General features: G+C 50.9%; 2 protein-coding genes across 2 annotated transcripts in view; one reads left to right on the forward strand and one right to left on the reverse strand.

The window, feature by feature from the left end:
* Positions 1 to 22,290, forward strand: part of LOC310676834 (tigger transposable element-derived protein 1-like) — a gene marked incomplete at its 3' end in the record, with an annotated part of 1,439,559 nt that overhangs the window by 428,639 nt on the left and 988,630 nt on the right. The window lies entirely within an intron of this gene.
* Positions 504 to 22,290, reverse strand: part of INPPL1 (inositol polyphosphate phosphatase like 1) — an 81,064-nt gene continuing 59,277 nt past the window's right edge. Inside the window, exons 16-28 of the mRNA XM_083436104.1 lie at positions 18,955 to 19,054; positions 18,015 to 18,103; positions 17,554 to 17,635; positions 16,991 to 17,080; positions 15,996 to 16,109; positions 15,100 to 15,188; positions 13,591 to 13,678; positions 12,125 to 12,280; positions 10,685 to 10,772; positions 9,764 to 9,922; positions 7,783 to 8,533; positions 6,170 to 6,303; positions 504 to 3,369 (exon numbers count right to left, since the gene is read on the reverse strand). Coding sequence (XP_083292230.1) covers positions 3,279 to 3,369; positions 6,170 to 6,303; positions 7,783 to 8,533; positions 9,764 to 9,922; positions 10,685 to 10,772; positions 12,125 to 12,280; positions 13,591 to 13,678; positions 15,100 to 15,188; positions 15,996 to 16,109; positions 16,991 to 17,080; positions 17,554 to 17,635; positions 18,015 to 18,103; positions 18,955 to 19,054 — 2,031 coding nt within the window. The 3' untranslated portion in view covers positions 504 to 3,278. The remainder of the gene's footprint in view (positions 3,370 to 6,169; positions 6,304 to 7,782; positions 8,534 to 9,763; positions 9,923 to 10,684; positions 10,773 to 12,124; positions 12,281 to 13,590; positions 13,679 to 15,099; positions 15,189 to 15,995; positions 16,110 to 16,990; positions 17,081 to 17,553; positions 17,636 to 18,014; positions 18,104 to 18,954; positions 19,055 to 22,290) is intronic.

Here is a 22,290-nt window from a genome sequence, read left to right on the forward strand (position 1 = left end):
CTAAGCCCAAAGCCAGAACAGGAAGACGGAGCACTGCGGAGCGCTCCGTCTCGCTGTTCTAGCTTGGGGACGGCTGCGCGCACAGCCTCTCCAGGGCAGCAGGGTGTCTTCACTCTGCTGTCCTACAGAGGCTAGCAAGGCTGTTCCCAAGCCAGAACAGCGAGACGGAGGGCTCCGTCTCGCTGTTCTAGCTTGGGGATGGTTGTGCGCAAAGCCTCTTCAGGGCAGCGGGGCGCTGCGCTCCAAAGGCTTCAGGGATCTTTGAGGCTGGTGGTGGGGAAAAGCAGCGCTTCCCCCCACCGCCAGCCCCACAAGCTCTGGTGAATGTACCTTGAACGCACTTTGTTTTAGAAGGGGAGAACAAGGGGGGGGGGAATTTCCCTGTTCTCCCCCTCCTATGGTCCGGTGCGTCCTATGGAGCAAAAAATACGGTAAACGTGCCTGAGAAGCGATTCATCCTGCCAATAAAAACGAGAGGAGGATAAGAAGAGAGCGAGAGGCACTTCTTTAAGCAAACAAGCCCTTTTATTGCGTCAGGAGGGAGGCGGTGGCAAACTAAGGACATGAAATGCAAACACGTGGGTTTGTTTTTTTGGGGGGGGGGACGAGGGCAAATCATCGCGATTCCTGGTTCAGCCCACGAAACAGTCAGCGTATACAAAGTGTCCCAAACGACAATTAAATTAAAACATTAAAACAACAAGAAGTACATCTATAAAATACGGCACAGTAGAATTTAGTAGGGTTAGAACTCACACCAAACGCTAATAATGAAAATAATGATAACTGAACCCACACCTGGGAGCAAATTTCGCAGGAGGAACAAAACACACACAGAGAGAGAGATCCTTCATTTTAATTTCAGAGAGCTGCTCCTTTGCCGAGGTGTGAAAATGGCAAAGCAGTTTCCTTGAACCCTCCTGAACGTAGGAGAGCTCCCTCACAGACAATATTATAAAGTAAGGCACTGGGGTATCAGAGCAATTACCCAAGGGGGAAAGTTGAGCAGAAGCTGAGGCTGGAACCCAGAACTTGCTTCCTGACTTCTGCAAGTCTGTCCTACTGTCAAGATCCAGGTCCCTGCCCTGGATCTAAGGAACGGTCTCCCTGCAGGCACCGAGGTTTGCATCCGTATGGGAGAAAGGCATCGCGTGAGCCGCCCTCCTCGGATCAAGGACAAAGAGTAAGCAAAACAAGGAAACTTCGTGGGAACAGCTGACTCTGGTAAAGGACGCCGGGCTCAGGGGAAAAGTGAGGAGGACAACATCTCACTTGTACACCCCGGGTCACGCGTGTGTCTTCAAGATCTGCAAAGGGAGGACCCCTGGGAAGAAAGGCGGCAGGGGCTGCTGAGGTAGACTCCAGCCCCAACCGATACACGCAGGGGCACAGCCAGGAACACTCGCCTGCTGACCTGATCAAGACACAAACCGTGCGGCGGGGAGAAGCCTGGGAGCCGCTCCCCAGAGCAGTGTTTCTCAGACTTGGGTCCCCAGCTGTGGCTGGACCATAGCTGTCAACCTTTCCCTTTTTTTAAAGAGAAATTCCCTTATTCCGAATAGGATTCCTCGCAAGAAAAGGGAAAAGTTGACAGCTATGGGCTGGACTACAACTCCCATCATCCCTGCCTAATGTTCCTGCTCGCTAGGGACGATGGGATTTGTAGTCTAAGGCCAGCTGGGGAACCGAGTTTGAGAAACACTGCCCCAGATAGACTGATCTCGCACCTCTCTCTCTCTAGCAGCAGTGGTGAGCCGTTCTGCATTTGTCCCGCCTTGCAGAGGCATCCCATGTGCCCCCATTGGCTGGCTCCACTTGATTGGCTGCTCTGGGGAGCTGCTTGCTTACCTGGCCCCTGTGTTTGAATGAGCCTCGCAATCTCCGCAAAGCACCCCTGCAGGATTTCCCCGGCAGACTTTCTTGCCAGGGGCAAAGCGAGGCTTTCATTTCACCCGGGTCAAAGACTCAAGTTTGGCACACAACCCTGTGCACATTTGCATGCGCACACAGGCTGGGGGCCTCGACGCCGACCCTCTGGAGGCTTCATCTGGGGCAAAAAACCTGGCTAGTTGCCCCCCCACCCCCCAAGCTACAGCTCTGGCCTTGCTCAGACGTTTGGGGCTACCTGAGGTTATTTTGCAGATTGTCGTTCACGGGGCTGTTCAGACACTGTGAGAAGAGCTGCAGGTGGGGTCTGTTTAAGGCTGAATGCTTAGAAAAGCAAGAGGCACGTGAGCAAACACCTTGGGCTGCCCAGTGAGCCCCTGAAGGTTGCATAACATTTCTTGGGAGGCAAGAAACAGCCTTGAGAGGAAGAAGAGGGAGGGCTCCCCACCGCCCCACGGGAAGGAGACGCCTTTCCAAGCGGGACGATGCAACAAGAGCGTGACGCAGATCCTCTCTGGGAAGCAAACCGGGGCTGGAACGTCCCTTGGGTGGCAAAAATAATTCCCCAAGGCTTCTGGAGGGATTCCGGGGCAAGGAGAGATCTCCGTTTGCACTGCCCCAGAGAAAACCGAGTCTAGACAGCAAGGAGGCCAGAGTCGGGCTGAAAGGTCCCCAAAAGCAGTTCCTAGGTCAGAGAGAGACACAAAGCCAGAGCAGAACACAGCCGGCAGATTTGTCCGCAGACCATCCACCCCTTGTCCCTTGGCCTCAGTAAAAGGGGGCTGGGTGAATGGCGCTCATTTCAGGAACTCCCGCCCGATAAACCAGAGTTGGTCCAGAGGCACATTGAGGGCAGGAGAGGGCAAAACGTGGCTCTCTGAAAGGAAGAGCAAAACAAAACAAAAAGCAAGGATCCTTCTTTCGCTGTAATAAATAAGAATAATTTAACCAGCAGCACAGAGAGGAGTTGGAAAGGGGTTGTGGGTGGAGGTGTGGGGGAGAGAGAGAGGAGGGAAGGGGCATTTTAGGGGGCTGATCTGAAATGCTTAGCCCGGACCACTTGCGCTTCCCCGTTCCCCACCTGGGAGGGTCCCGATCCTTGCAGGAGCCAAGGAGAGGCGTGGAAGCGCCAGCGCTGGGTCGTCGGCAACCTCACAGTCGGCTCCAAGTCTCAGGGACACCTTTGTGGTGTCCGTCTGGCTCTGCCATCGTCCCTCCCCTCCGGGGGGCTGGAGGAGGGGAGACCTGCTCCTTGATGCTCTGCCAGCCGCCCCGACGTCTCACACGTGGCACAGGGTGGGCGAGAAGGAGAAGGGGCTCAAAACCAGAAGGAAGGAAGGAAGGAAGGAAGGAAGGAGGGGAGTCCTGGGGGGGGGGCAGGGAGATTCCGGCTACTTCCTGAGCCTCAGGCTCTCAAGGACAAGGCGCTTGTGCTTGGGGTCCATCACGCCAGCTTCTTCCAAGTCCTCGTCGGTGATGTCGCTGCAGGGAGCAGAGAAAGAGATTCAGGGCTCAGAAACCAGGAGGTTCAGTGGGCTGAGGACCGAGGTCCACTGCGCCCCAAGATGCCACCCCAGAGAAAGGTTGGAGGACCTCCTGGTTCATGACTCATGGGCCCCCCTGGGCAGGAGCCTCTCCCCATATGAACCACCTGTCTACCAGCTCCATCTGGTACGCCGGCTGAGACCCTCCCTGCCCGCAGACTGTCTCGCCAGAGCCGTGCATGCTCTGGCTATCACTGAGAAAGATGGTCCAAGTTCTGGGGTCCAAGTTCAGAACTGTGTCCAGTTCTGGGCACCACAGTTCAAGAAGGACACTGACAAAGTGGAACGTGTCCAGAGGAGGGCAACCAAAATGGTCAAAGGCCTGGAAACGATGCCTTATGAGGAACAGCTAAGGGAGCTGGGCATGTTTAGCCTGGAGAAGAGGAGGTTAAGGGGTGATATGATAGCCGTGTTCAAATATATAAAAGGATGTCACATAGAGGAGGGAGAAAGGTTGTTTTCTGCTGCTCCAGAGAAGTGGACACAGAGCAATGGATCCAAACTACAAGAAAGAAGATTCCACCTAAACATTAGGAAGAACTTCCTGACAGTAAGAGCTGTTTGACAGTGGAATTTGCTGCCAAGGAGTGTGGTGGAGTCTCCTTCTTTGGAGGTCTTTAAGCAGAGGCTTGACAACCATATGTCAGGAGTGCTCTGATGGTGTTTCCTGCTTGGCAGGGGGTTGGACTCGATGGCCCTTGTGGTCTCTTCCAACTCTATGATTCTAGGATCCTATGATTCTAAGTTTGGGCTGGAAGGAATTTCCTCCAAGCTCACCTGTAGTGGACGGATTCTGCACAGAGTGGGGAACGAGTGCCCCCCGGTGGCCAAAATAATGCTCTGCAGCACCTGAGAAAGCACACCCACTGATGCTGAAACCCGCTTCCACCCCCATGGCTGGGACCCCTCCTCTTCTGATATCCCTCCAGGGGTTTTCTCACATTCGATGCCAACCTCAAGCTCCCAGGCCTCATTTCTCTCCACTCCTAACCCAGAACCTCTGTTTCCATGTTCCCTTTCTACTAAGGTATTATCTCTGCCCAGAGGAATGACGCCTTTAAGCCCTTAAAGGTAAAGGGACCCCTGACCATTAGGTCCACTCGTGGCCGACTCTGGGGTTGCAGCGCTCATCTCGCTTTATTGGCTGAGGGAGCCGGCGTACAGCTTCCGGGTCATGTGGCCAGCATGACCAAGCCGCTTCTGGCGAACCAGAGCAGCACACGGAAACGCCGTTTACCTTCCCGCCGGAGCGGTACCTATTTATCTACTTGCACTTTGACGTGCTTTCGAACTGCTAGGTTGGCAGGAGCAGGGACCGAGGAACGGGAGCTCACCCCGTCGCAGGGATTTGAACCAACGACCTTCTGATCGGCAAGCCCTAGGCTCTGTGGTTTAACCCACAGCGCCACCCGCGTCCCCTTTAAGCCCTTAGCCACCTCCAAAAGTCCTTTCCCCCAGGCCTGGTCCACCCCCAGGCCCTTGGCTCAATCTATAACTATGATGCTCAGTGACTACATGCCTCAATATTTGTGTAAGGAGTGAAATCATGCTACATAGCAAAAAAAGCGGTCATTCGAGCTCCGCCATTTGGATATTAATAATACCATTCAATCAATTAATTTTTGTATCCTGCCCATCTGACTGGGTTGTCCCAGTCACTCTGGGCAGCTTCCAACAGGGTATACAACACAACTGAACATCACACATTAAAACCATCCCGATAACAGGGCTGCCTTGAGAGGTCTTCTAAAAATCAGATAGCTATTTATCTCCTTGGCATCTGGTGGGAGGGCTTTCCACAGGGTGGGTGCCACTACTGGGAAGGCCCTGTAACCTTGCTTCTCGCAGGGAGGGAACCGCCAGAAGGCCCTTGGAGCTGGACCTCAGTCTCGGGGCTGGACGATGGGGGTGGAGACGCTCCTTTAGGTATACAGGGCCAAGGCCGTTTAGGGCTTTCAAAGTCAGCACCAGCACTTTGAATTGATATTTATAGCTGGAGAAATGTAGTTTATGCAAGATCTCTTCAACGAAGACAGTTTGCCAAACCCTTGAACACAAAAACACAAGAAGAGCCTGCTGGATCAGGCCAATGGCTCCAAATTCTTGAGACTGGACGTCTTCCTGGATTTGGCAACGGAGTCCTGGGCTGCTGCAAAGAAGTGGGAGGCATGTCCTTCATCCTATTGGCTCTCTCCCGGTATGCCCCACGGAGGACCTTAAGGTCCATATATAGCAACACCCTAGAGGTCCCGGGCCCTAAGGAAATCAGATTAGCCTCAACCAGAGCCAGGGCCTTTTCAACACTGGCTCCGGCCTGGTGGAATGCTCTGTCTCATGAGACCAGGGCCCTGCAGGATCTGATTTCTTTCCGCTTGTAAGTTGTTCCGCCTGGCCTTTGGCTTGGAATCAACTTGATTCCCTCCCCCTCTTCTTTTTTCCTTTCCCCTCCTATTTGGGGACTTCCCTGGCTTTTTTCTGGCCCATGTAGGACCAGTCTGGATAGTTGGCCTTGGTGAAGACTTGACGTTTTCATCCCCCAAAAAGTTTTTGATTTGAGTTTCCATTGAAATGAGGCTGCATTTTAATGTTTTAATGTTGTATTTTAATCTTGTTTTTAAGCTGCATTTCAGTCCATTTGTTTTATATCGGGTGTTAGCCGCCCTGAGCCCGGTCTTGGCTGGGGAGGGCAGGGTATAAATAAAATTTATTATTATTTATTATAAGGAAGGGAGACTCACCTGAGGAACTCCAGGTCGTCCCAGCCGTTGTGGATCAAGCCCTCCTCATATTTCTCCATGCCGATCGCTCTCAGCCACTCGCCCACACTGGACTCACTCTGCCTGGAGCTGCTGCGGCCGTCCTGGCTAAGGGTCTGAGGGGTGGCAGAGGGACAGACACATCAGACAAAGGAAATTGACAAGCTGGAAGGTGGGCAGAGGAGGGAGACTAGAGGACTGAGGGCCTGCAAGCCAAGCCCTGGGAGGAACGGTTGAAGGAGCTGGGTATGTTTAGCTTAGACAAGAGGAGACAGCAAAGCCATCTTCAAATATCTCAAGGGCTGTCTCATGCAGCTGCAGGTGATTGGAGGCCGAGAGCGAGGTCTTGTTGTCTGGGGAGCCCAGGACCTCCAGACCCACTGCCCAAACTTGCACCCTGGGGAGGTCAGTCCGGTCCTGCTAATGCAGCAGAAACAACACAGGAGGCAGCAGTTATAAGATTCCGGTTTCTGCGGCCACAGCAGGTGCTGTGATTCCCCAGCGGTTTGAGTTCACCCTCGGAGCGTGCTCCATTGTCTCTCTTATTTGTCCATGCCTACACTAGTTTCAGGATGTGCTTTTGTTTTCAAGTGTTAATTACGTTGTTTAGTTTGCTTTTAGACAGCACACCGCCCCTTGGAGATTTCTGAAATATTAAGCGGTATCAAAATGCTTTTACAGAACGGGAGGGAAAGAGAGAGAGAGAGATGCACACGAGGTTTTACGGCATCGCAAGCACCTTTGTGGGCAGAAATTCAGTGCGGGCAAATGTTGATCCTGATGAGATCTTCAAACCCTGTCAGTCCTGGAGATTTCCCCACTTTGCTTTGGGCCCAGGGGTGAAGAACATCTGGGGCAATTTGGGCCTTGCTGGCCAAGGGGGGCTAATACCCCCTTCCCAAACTCCCCAGAGCTGCCTCTCCCGACCCTCGCCCAACTTCTGCTTGCTCTTCCATCCCCGTTTCCAAAGAAGAAAGTGGATTCTGCAAGTTGCAGCTGTATTTCCCAAGCACTCCACCCCTCTCCCGGAAGAAGACTGGAAAAAAATTAAAGATTATCTACAGAAATACTGCAAAATTAATGAACGTTAAAATGTTGGAATGAAGTTATACGGCTTCAGTAGAAATGTTATAAGGATTTAAGTATAAATAGATTAATGGAATTTTAAAAGTAAAATAAGGTTAGAATGTGTTAAGGTAATTATTTGACAGATAACAGAGGAAGATGGAAAGGAATTGCTGAAACATTTGACAGAAGTAGAATACAAAAAGGGAGGTGTGAGGAGGTCGGTGAAACAAGTGAATGAAAGATATTGAAATTGTTTGAGTGTTTTAAATTGTTTTGTTTGGTTATGTGTTTAGTGTTATGTAGTGCTTTTTTTTCTTCTTTTATTGCATTGTATTGGCTTTTATTTTTCTGTTTTTGTTTTTTGGTTTTGCAATGTTTAAATTGTGCAAAAAGCAATAAATATATTTTTTTTAAAGGCCTCCACCCCACTCCCACTCACTTTGATTCCCCAAGGGGCACAGCGCACCCCCCATTTGGCAGGGGGGGTCCTTCCTCCCTCTTTCCCTCCTCCCCCCCCCGGAGCGTACCTCTTCTGCCAGGTCTTCCTCGATGCTCTCGCGAATGGACCGTGGCGGGAAGGCGATGGGGCGGCTGTAGTCGGGGTGCAGGCACCGGTGGTGTGGCAGATCCAGCCTCACTTTGGTCAGGGGGTGCGCCGGGGGCCGCCCCGACTGCTCCCTCCCCAGCGCGCCGCCGTTGCTGCCGCCGGCATAGTCCACCTCGCTGAGGGTCTTGGCCATCTGGAGGACGGAGCAGGAGCGGTCGTCCAGGGTTCCCCCGGGCCCCTGGGGGACGCTGGGGGGCTCCATCAGGAACCCCGGCCCCAGGGAGGGAGCCGGCCTGGGGTGCACCTTGGGGGGCTTGGCCTCCAGGGGCTCGCTGAAGGCCACGGTCGCTCGGGCCTTGCTGGCTCCGTGCTCTTCCACCCGTGTCGCCGCGGGTGTGTAGAAGGAGTCCCCGGAGATGTCAAACTCCACCAACTTGGGCAAGGGGGGTGGCGGGAAGTCGGGGGGCGGCAGGTTGAGGACCCCTTGCTCCTCCTCCTCCGAGCTCTCCTCCGCCCGGCAGGGGGGCTGCTGCGGCCGCCGGTGCTCAGCCTGGATGGGCACCGTGATCTGGACTTTGTTCCTGGGGGCGGGGGGCTTGGCCGCCGTCGCCGGGGGCAGATCCGAGACCAGCAGCTGGTGGGGGACCCCCTCCAGGACATAGTAGGCCGGGTTGTTGAAGCTGTTCTTCAGGGGGGGCCCGTCGGGATCCGGGGGGGCGTCTGGCCTGGACCTGGGCAGGAAACAGGAGGGACAACTGAGGCACTTAGGAACAATGCGAAGCTTTTTCATCTGATAATTTTATTTTTGTGCTTAGGTCAATGCAGGAGTCTCCTTGGACCAAAGCAATCACTTTGCACCTTGACAATAAAAGGTAAAAGGTAAACAACCCCTGGATGGTTAAGTCAAGTCAAAAGTGAATATGGGGTGCGGCTTTACGCGGGATGTAATCCACTGGAGGAGTCAAGTACAACATTCCTTGTTTGCCTAGAGTGGACATGCAGGGGAATGTTGGTCCAGCAAGTAGAACTTCCTGTTACACCTGGCTGGAGCATCCTTCCTTTGCATGTGACTGATAGGTGGGCGTGACCTATCCAGACCTGGTCAAAGGCCAAGTCACGTAGCCATCTTCCTTTTCCTTCTCTTTTTCGTCCTGTCTGCTTCCTGCTTCACCTGGACTGCACTCTTAGCCAGCAGTCCCTGGGTTATCTCTCATAGGGGGGTAAACCTATTTGTACATATTTGCAACCTTAAGCCTAAAGCCTGCCTTCAGGGATCAATCACACTGTGCTCTGCCTGACCGTGAGTAAACTTCTTATTGTTACTTATGAACAAGACTGTTGTGTCTTTATTCTTTTAGGAGGGAATCAAAGGGGTCTTACCAGGAATAATAGAACTTAAGAGATTCTTAAGAGAGTTAGGAAGGATAATATTAATCAATACATCCTCTCCTGTTACCCACAACATTCCCACAGCGTTCATCTCACTTCAGGCCAAAGGAGCTGGCGTTTGTCCACAGACAGCTTTCCGGGTCATGTGGCCAGCAGGACTAAACCACTTCTGGCACAACAGAACACCGTAATGGAAACCAAAGCGCACGGAAATGCCATTTACCTTCCCGCCACAGTGGTACCTATTTATCTACTTGCACTGGTGTGCTTTTGAACTACTAGATTGGCAGCAGCTGGGACAGAGCAACGGGAGCTCACCCCGTCGCGGGGATTCGAACCACCAACCTTCCGATAGGCAAGCCCAAGAGGCTCAGTGGTTTAGGCCACAGAGCCACCCGCGTCCCCAATCGTGATAATGGGCAGGTAGCCACATTAGCTGCTGAGGACCAGGTGCGAGTCCTTGGTCAATTTGGGACACTGCCAGCGACTTAATTCGCTTCCCTTGCTGGGTTGGGTTAACCTAAAGACCCAACATTTGCTATTATTCCACGATCCATTCGCAGGTCACTCACCTGCCCTGGGACGCCTCGTCTCTGGAGGTGCCGCGATGGGGAGCTGGCGGGCGGCTGGCTGTCTGGGTGCCGGGCTTCTCCAGATCGTCTAAGAGCTTCCCAACGGGGCAGGCGGCCATTGCTGGGGTGTCCCCAGGGGAATGTTTGCGCCCCACAGATCTAGCAGATAGAAAGGTTTGAGAAGGCACAACGATAAGGCATTTTGGCCCGGAAGGCTGCCTGAATCTCTTTCCTTACCACACTCCGAGGAATGTGAAGAACATAAGAATTTCTAGCTGCTAGGTCTAGCTGCTAAAGGGTCACAGGGGCCAAACAGGGGCCCCTGTGGGAGCCCCACACGCAGGGCCTGAGCAGAACAGCAAAAAGCTGGTCAACACCAGCTTTTATTTTATTTTATTGTTCAGCAAGACTGGACACTTATAAAAAAATATCTCCAAGTGGTTGACTTAGAAATCGCATGCAATGGCACCCTTTCAAAGCTGGGCACCCAAGCCTCTTAAAAATGTGGCAGTGTGGCGCTGTGGTTAGAGTGTCGGACTAGGACCTGGGAGAGCAGGGTTCAGATCCCCCACGTGGCCATGAAGCTCACTGGGCCAGTTGCTGCCTAGCCTGCCTGGCAGGATTTGTTGTGGGACGTAAGAGGAGGGGGGAGAACCACATACACCAAACTGAGCTCCAAGAAGAAAAAGGTGAAATGTAAATGCAATAAACAAATAAATGCACAGCACCCCCAGTCCAGGCTTTGCCTTTCAAGGAAACTGGGAAGAAATGGAGGCAGGCCATCAGGTTTTGCTTTTTAAAAGGAGAGCGGTTTCGCTCTGCTGCTTTGATCCTGCCTAGCCATTGCAGTTCCTGTCCTGGAAGTTGCCCCTCGTCCCTCCAGACGGCTTCAAGGCGGTGGCCCCGCTCCCAGAGTCTTACTTGGTGTAGTCGAGGTTGGTCCGCGTTGCTAAAGGCTGAAGTTTCCCTTTGGCGGCTCCCGTCTCGTCCTTATCGATGCTGATCCATTCTGTGGGAAGGGAAGGGGAACAGGCTCTGAGTGCGGATCCAACCCTGGGGCGGACCTATCCGCCTTGCAGTAGATCAAGGCCGTTGGCACAAACTACATTTCTCCAAATCGGAATAAAATCGGGATTTGCACAGGGCTGATAAAATTGAAGAACGTTAAGAAGAGCCTGCTGGTCCAAGGAGGATTCGAACACAGAGCAACTCTCCTCTGCTGAGTTTTCTAGAAACTGCTATTCAGAAGCATCACTGCCTCCAACTGTGGAGGCAGAGGAGTGGGTATCTTGGCTAATAGCCCTCTCCTTCCCTGAATCTGTCCCATCTTCTTTTAAAGCCCTCTCTTTTGGGGGGTATCCCTGCCAGTGGGGCCAGGATTGGCCTGTGGGATGGAGGTTCCCCACCCTCTGCTTTAGAGGTTGACCCACCCAGCAGAACAACATTACGTTCGTCGTCATCTACCGGGTTTCACGCTCATCGCCAGCAGCGTTGCGCAGTGGTTAGAGTTCTGGGCCGGGACCTGGGAGAGGTCAGGGTTCAAACCCCCACGAAGGTCAGTGGGTGACCTCGGGTGCCAGTCCCGGCCTCTCAGCCTGGCCTACCCCCCAGGGTTGTCGTGGGGGATTAAACGAGGAAGGGGGTGAGCCACAGGCGCTCCTTAGGGGATATAGATGCAATAAATAATAACAAATTACTGTTATTATCAGCATCGTTTTCTTTTTTTATTACTATTAAATGCTTTATTGGTTAAAAGCTTTATAACAGAAATGTTCAATGGACGTTGAAAACAAAATAGAAGAACAAAAATAAGCAATCATTCATTCCTTAACTGATAACTTGCCTTGTACATCAACTTGTAATTAAATTTAGCATGACCTCCAATCTTCCCATTGTGTTCCCGAATTAAATTCCTTAAACACGGACTCTTAAGTTCCTTTCCTCCATGTTATTTAACTTACTATAAAATTTATTTTATAATATCCTACTTGCACACCGAAGTTCAATCAAAACCTGCCAGCAGATTAATATTTTGACAATGTTCTTTTACACAGACTCTGTATACGTCCTACTCTCTGATAAATTTTTCATCAGTTAACGTCTTGCAGCCTCGCTGATAGTCTCACCAGCTCAGCGTACTCTTTTATTTTGCCAGACTGATTTAGGTGGAATAAATAATAATAAATTACTGTTATGATCAGCGTCGTCTTCAGTGGAAGGTCCCAAGGTGCTTTGCAGCACAGAAAAACCCAGGAAATAAAAGCCCACCTTAGCTGGGCACACTGTGGAGAGCCGAGGGTGCCCCCATCGCAACCCCCCACCCCTCGTGCTGGCAGCCCCCCCTCTCCTCCTCCTCCTCACCGTAGAGCCTCTCACGGGTCCCCATCCGCTCCGCTGGGACCCGCACCTTCATGGAGCCACGGATGTTGCCAGTCTCCTCGCCACGGTGGGAAAGGTAGGTGAGGAACTGCTGGGCAGTGCTGCCAATCATGGACTTGAGGGCAATGACGCACTCGCCTGCGTGGGGAAGGAGAGGCAGGGTGGGTCAGGGCATGGGGCGAGGGGCAAAAGAGGTCCAGCCCAATGGCCGCGGCGGAAGCAGCCTCGCCCCCCACCTCGCCTTTTGGGGGGGGGGAAGAATTAGGGCTAGCTGGCTGAATTGGTCCTACTTGGGCCAGCGAGGAGTCCAGGGGAGAATTGGCTTTGGGGTCTCAGAGCGGGTGATCTTCATAAAAAGGGAGGAGGAGGGAAGAGAAGGGGAATAAAAGATCAGGCTGAATTCAAATTAAAGGCCAGGCAGAATAGCTCTGTCTTACAGGCCCGACGGAAGGAGGTTAAATCCTGCAGGGCCCTGGTCTCCTGGGACAGAGCATTCTACCAGGTCGGGGCCATCACTGAAAAGGCCCTGGCAGAGGATAATCTGATTTCCTTAGGGCCCGGGACCTCTAAACTAGGTACAAGGGCCCTAAGCCAGTTGCAGTCCCCTCAGGACCAAATTCCCTCTGCTATAGTTTATTTGTTTGTTATGTAACCTAAGCCTGCTTTCAGGCACAGTTCTGTAAACCTGAATGAATCTGAGAGTAAAACAGTTTTATATTAACATGAATCAGATTCGTGTGTGTATTCTTTAAGAGGGATTCAAAGGGATTTGTAACCAGGACAGCGTCTTTATTAGTAGAACTCAGACAAGTCAGCAACAAACTGGTCGCTGCATAAACTTATAAAGGGGATTTTTTAACCCTGCTAAAGTAGACCTTCCCATATAAACGGCCTTGGCACAGTATAACTGAAGGAGTGTCTCTACCCTGGACACTGAGGTCCAGCACCGAGGGCCTTCTGGCTGTTCCCTCCCTGCGAGAAGCCAAGTTACAGGGAACCAGGCAGAGGGCCTTCTCGGTGGTGGCACCCGCCCTGTGGAATGCGCTCCTATCAGATGTCAAGGAAATAAACAACTATCTGACTTTTAGAAGACATCTGACGGCAGCCCTGTTTAGGGAAGTTATTAATGACTGATGTTTTATCGCTTGATGATGATGATGGGAGCCAACCAGAGTGCCTGCAGAAACCCAGCTAGATGGGCGGGGTATAAATAGTAAATTAATATTATAAATTATTATGATTATGATTCTATGAGTCTTGAAACCGGCGAACTGGTTCAATCTGCAAGCGGATAGCAAAACAGCGACTGCAATCCTGCAGAGCTACACTCCGAAGTCCCGCCTTCCCGTCAAGACTGCCATGCAAGTCCAGTTCTAGGTCCAGCGTGCCTGGTTCTGCCACACACCTGGTTCCCCACCACCACCTCCGGGAACTTCCCAGCTCCTTACCATAGGACTCGTAGCCATCCAGAGATTTGACCGTCAAGAGGATGTGCTGGTCTTGGAGGTATTCAATGTCGGAGAGGATGGGCTTCAGCTGCAGGCGGAAGAACGAGAGGAGCTAAGTCGAGGCCAACGGGAGCGTCAACGCACCAAATATTTGGAGCAGGTTTACTTTGTGCGCCTCTTTGAATCTCAAGAGGAGACACACTTAGTGGCTCTGTTTGCTCCAGAGGGGTGTCTTGAGGTAGGGTTTCCAGATGTCCCCGGTTCCTGGGGACAGTCGCCGGATCTCCAAATCTGTCCCCGGACAAATCCCGGAATGTCCCCAGATTTGCAAATCTGTCCCCGCTTCCCCCTCGGCAGCGGCAGTCTCAGCAGCCCGGAGGCAGCCTGGCAGCGCAGTTGGCTCTGGCTGGCTTCAGGAGCTGCTCGCTGCTGTGGCGCCAGCCATTTTTCCTCGCCGGAAGTCCCCATAGGATGTGTCTTGTGCGCATAGGATGTGTCTTGTGCGATCTCCTGCGCCTTCCCCCTTGTTTGGACTGATTGAGGGAGTCGGAAGCAGGTGGTCATAGAATCATAGAGTTGGAAGAGACCACAAGGGCCATCGAGTCCAACCCCCTGCCAAGCAGGAAACACCATCAGAGCCCTCCTGACATATGGTTGTCAAGCCTCTGCTTAAAGACCTCCAAAGAAGGAGACTCCACCACACTCCTTGGCAGCAAATGCCACTGTCGAACAGCTCTTACTGTCAGGAAGTTCTTCCTAATGTTTAGGTGGAATCTTCTTTCTTGCAGTTTGGATCCATTGCTCCGTGTCCGCTTCTCTGGAGCAGCAGAAAACAACCTTTCTCCCTCCTCTATGTGACATCCTTTTATATATTTGAACATGGCTATCATATCACCCCTTAACCTCCTCTTCTCCAGGCTAAACATGCCCAGCTCCCTTAGCCGTTCCTCATAAGGCATCGTTTCCAGGCCTTTGACCATTTTGGTTGCCCTCCTCTGGACACGTTCCACTTTGTCAGTGTCCTTCTTGAACTGGTCGTTGCCCAGTTTTTTAAAAACTGTGCATTTATGTTTCACTGCGGGCGAAAGAAGCGCTTGGCACCTTTATACAATATGCATGTGTGCTTGGGCCCAGGGTCTTTTGCCTCACCATCCCCACTACTGACTCAGCTTCCATAAAATAAAATAAAAGTGTCCCTGGATTCAACTGAAAAAAATCTGGTAACCATATCTTAAGGCCACTAAACAGCAGGGCCTTTAGTGTCGTGGCACCTGCCCCTTGGAATGCGCCTCCAATGGATTTCAAGTAGGCACCGCTGGTATTTGCACAATACCGGTGACCAGATGGAGTGCACCTCTCAGGAGAGGCTCCTCTCCCCCCCCCCGCCCCCGTTCCGCTAGGCCCCTGGGGCCCCTCTCTGCCCCATACAGCTCAAGGACCTTCTGCGCCCCCAAACTGTCAGACGTTGGCAGGAGGGCATGGGGGAAAGAGGAGGAAGTGCCGCCTCACCGTCGGCAGCTGCCGGGACGACCACTGCACTTTCAAGAAGTTGATGTTGTCGCTGCTCTGCGAATCGTTCTCAAAGCTCTTCTTGAATTCTGGGGGAGGGGGGGTGAAAGTTAATAATAATAATAATAATAATAATAATAATAATAATAATAATAATAATAATAATAATTTTTTATTTATACCCTGCCCTTCAAAAAACCGGGCTCAGGGCGGCTAACAACAAATTTAAAACAATTGATACAACAAAAAAACAGCATAAAATAGCGTATAAAACGTGAATAACGTTAAATTCAGAATTCAAAAATCAATTTAGGGGGGAAAGCCATCCAATAAGCATTCAATGATCACCAGGGCTAACTGGCTAAATTAGTCCTACTTGGGCCAGTGAGGAGACCAGGGGAGAATTAGCTGTGGGATCCCAGAGCGGGTGATCTTCATAAAAAGGGAAGGAAGGGGAAGAAAAGATCAGGCTAAGTTCAAATTGAAAGCCAGGCGGAATAGCTCTGTCTTACAGGCCCAACGGAAGGAGGATAAATCCTGCAGGGCCCTGGTCTCATGGGACAGAGCATTCCACCAGGTCGGAGCCATCACTGAGAAGGCCCTGGTGGAGGATAGTCTGACTTCTTTAGGGCCGGGGACCTCTAAACTATGATTATTCATGGACCTCAAGGTCCTCTGCGGGGCAAACCAGGAGGTCAAAGCCAGCACCTTGAACCTGACCCAATACCCGTGAAGAGCCTCGCTGCAGCATTCTGCACCCGCTGGAGTTTCTGGGACAGCTTCAAGGGCAGCCCCACGTAGAGCAAATTACACTAGTCTTAACAGAAGTTAATGGTAGCCCCAGCCAGGGTGGCTATTTCCACAAACACCCCCCAAAAACGCGCCCACACACACACCTTCTAGGCAGGCAGAGTAGAACTCTATGAAGAATTTGGTCCTGCTGGCTGTCTTCACAATCGCCTCAACGCTCTCGAACTCTATGTAGGCCTGGTCTGAAGATTTAGAGAGACCTGGAGGGTGGGAGGAGAGAGGGAGGGTGGGATGCGTTGGAGGGGGAGACCCTGGACAGGTCCCCTCCCTCGGGAGACCAAACCACCAAGAACCAGTGGGAAATACGAACTGGATTCAAGAGGTTGGACCTCTTCAGTAGACCTGAAGGGGCATCTCCAACTCCATCATTCTGCCCGGACACAGAGGTCCAGCTCCGAGGGCCTTCTGGCGGTTCCCTCCCTGCGAGAAGCCAAGTTACGAGGAACCAGGCAGAGGGCCTTCACGGTGGTGGCACCTGCCCTTCAGATGTCAAGGAAATAAACAACTATCTGACTTTTAGAAGACATCTGAAGGCAGCCCTGTATTGGGAAGATTTTAATGTTTGATGTTGTTGCTTTTTTATTATTGTTATTGGTGTTAGTGGCTCTTAGGAGCCACTAAGAGTGGTTGGGGAAACCCAGCCAGATGGGTGGAGTATAAATAATAAATTATTATTATATTAATAATATAATTATTATTATATTATTATATTATTATTACAGTGGTACCCCTGGTTGCAAACATGAAAAGAGTGCAACCCACAGTGGCGCATCTGCGCATGCATGGGTTGCGATTCGCCGCTTCTGCGCATGATGTCATTTTGCGCTTCTGCGCATGCGCAAGCGGCGAAACCCGGAAGTAACCCTTTCCGGTACTTCCGGTTCGCTGCAGGACATAACCTCAAAGAATGTAACATGAAGCGGATGTAACATGAGGTATGACTGTATTATGGGATGTTTTTAGCTGAGATTCCCGCACTACCTGACCCTTGGGGGTGTCTTCCAACTCTGCAGTTCTACAGCTCTACACCTGTGCCGTCTCAACCCCTCTCCGTTCAAGCGCACTCGCAATTCCCCAGTACCTTTCTTGGAAACAAACTGGGACGTGACTCCAACTTCAAATGCCGCGAAGACAGGGGAGTGGTCGCTGCTCACAATGTCGTCCGTGCATCCTGACAAAGAAGGGTAAGAGCGTCAGGAGAACTCTTCCGAGACTTCCGGGTTGGCACCATCGGTAATGGCGGACTCCCTCTGATCTTCTGAGGGACTAGCTCCGAGGAAATTGGGTCTGCACCGCTGCGGCGAAGCGGGGACCCTTTTAAATCGCAGGCGGGTGAAGCCGGTGAACGTGGGACTCGGCGGGCACCTTTTGCTCCCCCCCCCCCCAATTTGCAAAGGGACCCAGTTACGGGCTCCGGAGCGAGGCGGGGAGTGTGGCACGGTGCTGTGAGTCGACTGCTTCTTCCTTTTCCGGATCAGGCCAATGGCTTATCTAGTCCGGCATCCTGTTCTTACAGGGGCTGACCAGTTGCTCCCATGGGGAACCAGCAAGCAGGATTCAAACACAAGAGCATCTTTTCCCCTCCTGTGGTTTCCAGCAGCTGCTTTTCAGAAGCATGGCTGCCTCCGACTGTGCTGAACTCACCGTAAGAGTTGCTGTTGATGTGGGTTTCTGGATAGGACTTCCAGAGGATGCGGTCGCACCAGGAAGGAACGTTTGTCCGCACCTGGGAACAAGAATCAGGGTTTGAAAGGGAACTCTTGAACGCAGAAAGCCCCACCACCCGCTCTTTGCTTTTGACACTTCTCTGACTAAACAATCTGCACTCAAGCAGAAGATCCCAGGGTTCAATCCCAGAGTAGGTCTGGGAGAGATCCCACCGGGAAACCCCGGAGAGCCCTGCTGCCAGTCAGTGCAGGCAGTATGGAGCAGGATGGGCCAAGGGTCTGGCTCAGTAGGAGGCAGCTTCCGATGTTCCCAGGGTGCAAGCTGAACTCTGCCTCCCCCCTACTCAGCAACCGAGCATTTCTGCCCACCCCCTCCCATTTGCGGCCAACCCCCTCGTCCCAACTTTGCCCTTCCCCTCTCGGGCCGGCAGCACCTACCCCAGTGGGCTTCTGTTTATGCCATACGTAGGTGTCCCGGGAGCCCCTCTCGTAGCGGTACGTGGGGGGGAAGGTGATTTCCTCCTCACCTGGGGAAAGCGGAAGACAAACCAGAGACTGGCTGCTGCACAAGCCCAGCAAACCATGGCTAGCCTTAACCATGGTTCAACAAACAAAGGCCGGCATTCACCACGTCGTGCTCAGACATGATGCTGAGCTATGTTTAACAGAAAGCAAAAGCTTCCAGTCGCCTTGATGCTGAAGCAGAAGAAGGGAAAGCGAAAGCTCAGGTGAGGTGTCTCCAAATCACAATTGTCCATAGTTTATTGTGACACATGAATGCAGAGGTTCTGCTGCTTTTGTTTTATGTTGCATTTATCTTCCTGCGGGTGACTATTGCATTATGGTTGTTACATGATTTTAAACTTCCACCCGACGCTTTAAGAGGCTGCCGTTTTAATTTTCTAAATTAGTAACGGCGAGGCGTGAAGTTGCAGGTTCAAAGCTCAGCTCAGGCCTGAACCTCCTCGTCCTTCGCTGGCAGGAGGAGGAGAATGCGGCTGGCTTACTTGGCAGGGCGACTGCAAACGTTACTGAGATAATGTATATCAAAAATGTTAGAAAAGCTATTTAGATAATGAGTGTTATTCCCTATTACTAACATCGCCCTTTTATCTCAAGAGGCGACACCACGCTTCAGCTTGTTCCTCCCTCCCCACCCATCCTGTGGCAAGGAGTTCCACAGGCTGTGCCTTCTACTGTTACGGATGCTAGCCAACCTTCTATTAAAAAGGGAGTTATTTAAAACAATCTTGGGACCCTTAGCTCATCACCCAAAGCTGAGATGGAGAACGGCGGCTGCAACACACAACTCCTATAGTTGGAGAAAGAGGGGAAAGGGGGGCGGGGCGGGTTGAGGGGAGAGGGATCAGTCGCTCACTAAATCTCAGGAAGATCTTGTGCTTCTCCTTCTCCAGGTTGAGCTGATCCACCCTGAGGAGCGGCTCAAACTCCTTGCGATTGATGTAGCTGAGGATCTCCTGAGGGAGGGGAGAAAAAGATGCCACAGATCAGTGTGTGGAACCTCGCAGAATCGTAGAACTGTAGCGTTGGGGAACCCTAAAGGTCCTCTAGTCCAACCCCATGCAATAATAATAATAATAATAATAATAATAATAATAATAATAAATTTTATTTATATCCCACCCTCCCCAGCCAGAACCAGGCTCAGGGCGGCTAACACCAATAAAATAAAATCACAGTAAAAGCATAATAGGGGGGAAAGAGAGGGAGGAAAAAAAACCCAATTTAAAATACAGGTTAAAATGCAGTTTAAAATGCAGCCTCATTTTAAAAGTAGCCCATAGATCAAGACCATAAGGGGAGGAAAACATAAGGGTCAGACTGAGTCCAAACCAAAGGCCAGGCGGAACAGCTCCATCTTGCAGGCCCTGCGGAAAGATGTCAAGTCCCGCAGGGCCCTGGTCTCTTGTGACAGAGCGTTCCACCAAGTCGGGGCCAGTGCTGAAAAGGCCCTGGCCCTAGTTGAGATCAATCTAACCACCTTGTGGCTCAGGACCTCCAAAGTGTTGTTATTTGTGGACCTTAAGGTCCTCCGCGGGGCAGACCAGGAGAGGCGGTCCCGTAGGTATGAGGGTCCTAGGCTGCATAGGGCTTTAAAGGTCAAAACAATGCAGGAACCATGGCTAAAGAACTGCTGGGAAGCCAAACTTTCTGAGTCCTAAGAACATAATGAGAGACCAGTTGTTTGGATCAGGCCAAAGGAGCCCCCCACACACACACATCCCATAATCCTGTCCTCCCGGTGGCTGGCCAGTTGCTCATTATGGGAGACCCGGAAGCGAGACCTGAGACTGTCTCCTTACTTGCAATTCCTAGCCACTGGCATTCAGAGGCATATCTGTCAACTTTCAGATTTGAAAATAAGGGGACTGACAGAATCCGAGACCAGGGGGAAGAGACGGTGGAAGAAGATTGGAAAAAAATTAAAAATCTATTTAGAGAAATATTGTAAAATTAATGAATATTAGGAAATGTCGGAATGAAATTACATGACTTTAGGAGAAATATTATAAGGAGTTAAGTATAAATAAATTTTAAGGTTTTGATGGTAAGATAAGGTTAAAATAAATTAAGATAATTAAATGACAGAAAGCAGTGAGGGATGGAAAGGATTTGCTGATATAGTTAATAACTGGAATACAAAAAAGGGAGGTGTGAGGAGGTCGAGGAAATAAGTTAATGAAAGATAAGGATAAATATTGGATGTGTTTTTAATTGTTTTTGTTTGTGCTTTGATGTATTGTTTTTTTTGTTCTTTTTTATGTATTGACTCTTTTTTCTTTTCTTTTTTTCCTCACTTTTTTTCTTTTGCTTATTTTCTGTAACTTCTAAACTTCTAATAAATATTATTAAAAAAAACCAAACAGATTTGAAAATAAGGGATCAGCAGCCTCACCTGTCCGGGGACAGTCTAGGGGATATCTAACAATCCGGGATAGCAGCGGGAAAAGGCGCTGGAATAAGGGAATTTCCCGCAAAAAAAGGGAAGGTTGGCAGCCATGTTCAGAGGCCTTCACTGCCACTGACACTGGAGGCAGGCAGAAGATCGTCCCGTTCCCCCTGTCACCCAAATCTCAGGGCCAATCTAGACCCAGGTAAAGGTAAAGGGACCCTTGACCATTAGGTCCAGTCGTGACCGACTCTGGGGTTGCGGCGCTCATCTCACTTTATTGGCCGAGGGAGCCGGCGTACAGCTTCTGGGTCATGTGGCCAGCATGACTAAGCCACTTTGACGTGCTTTTGAACTGCTAGGTTGGCAGGACTGAACAACGGGAGCTCACCCGTCGCGGGGATTCGAACCGGCGACCTTCTGATCAGCAAGTCCTAGGCTCTGTGGTTTAACCCACAGACCCAGACCACCCCTCAAAAGCATCTCATTTGGGCTTCAGATGAGCAGAGCCTAGTTGTGCCTGTGGAAATGCCCTCTGCACGTGTCCAAGCACACTGCCTTCTTTCTCTGTTCCCCCACAAGTCCCAGGGATTAGCCCTGCTCCCTCCTAGAAGTTCAGGACAGATTTTAAAATAGACATACTTCTTCACACAGCACATGGTTAAAACTAGTGAAAAACCTTCTGACAAGAGGATGTAATGGCCAGTATCGGACAAATTCACAAAGGAGGAGAGGGCTATCGATGGCTATTAGCCACAATGGCTTTGCTCTGCCTTGGCAGCTGACGGCAGCCGTGCTTCTATTTTTTATTATTATTATTATTATTATTATTATTGACAAAGTAATAAGAATAAATAAATAAGAATAAACATGTGCACCCCACCACTGAAGACCATTCCATTGTAACTATCCAACCTCCCAAAATTTCAACACCTTGAGGAGATTTCACCCCTCCCATTCCAAGAATCTCCTGATGTTCTCTGCTGATTCTCCAGAGAGGAGGGGGCGGTTTCTGCTCACTACTTATTCTGCTCCAGCCTCACATCAAAGTCTCAGAGAGAGACTGAGTGCTAGAGAGAGAGTGTGTTATCTCTGTATAGATAAGGTTGCTGCTAAGAGCAGCTGCAGACACTCAGTGCAGTCCAGCTTCTCCATTTAGCTCTGTATATAGTTTGTATAATAGTTGTAGACAGAATAAAAGTAGTTATTCTACAGAGCTGTTCTCAGAGTGGTTTATGCTCTGCTATACTCTGCTGTGCGACGACTGTCTTCTTGTGGAAGTGAATCCGGTGCTCACAACCCTAAGCTGTGAGTCCACAGCACTTAGACCTGTTCCTGTGCAGAAGGTGGTCTCTGGAAGTGCTATCCACCTAGCCTAGCCCAGTCGGGGCCGAAGTGGATGAGTCCAGTTGGTGGCACTGGCTCAAGGGCGATGCTGACACACCTCTTGCGATGGTTTGACCCCTTTCGGTTTTAACAGTACAAATTCTACCAACACCCTCCATATCTCCTCAAAATCATTTCTCCTGCATATTCCCCGTCTTACCTTAATGTCACGTGTAAATTTATCGTTCATAGCTATATCCCACACCTCTTTATACCATTCTTCCATTTTATATTCTGCTTGCCCCTTTCACTTCCTAGCTATAATAACTCCTGCAGCTGTCAATAAATTTGTGAGTCCTTCACAGCCTGTGAACCTTCCACCCCATTGTAAACTGATAATAGTGATACCTCTGGACTTTCGGTCAGCTTTAACCCAGTGATTTCTGCTATCTCCTTAAACACCCTTTGCCAGAAGAA

The sequence above is a fragment of the Podarcis tiliguerta genome, assembly GCF_965153285.1.
Source record: "Podarcis tiliguerta genome assembly, chromosome: 4".
NCBI classification, from domain to species: domain Eukaryota; kingdom Metazoa; phylum Chordata; class Lepidosauria; order Squamata; family Lacertidae; genus Podarcis; species Podarcis tiliguerta.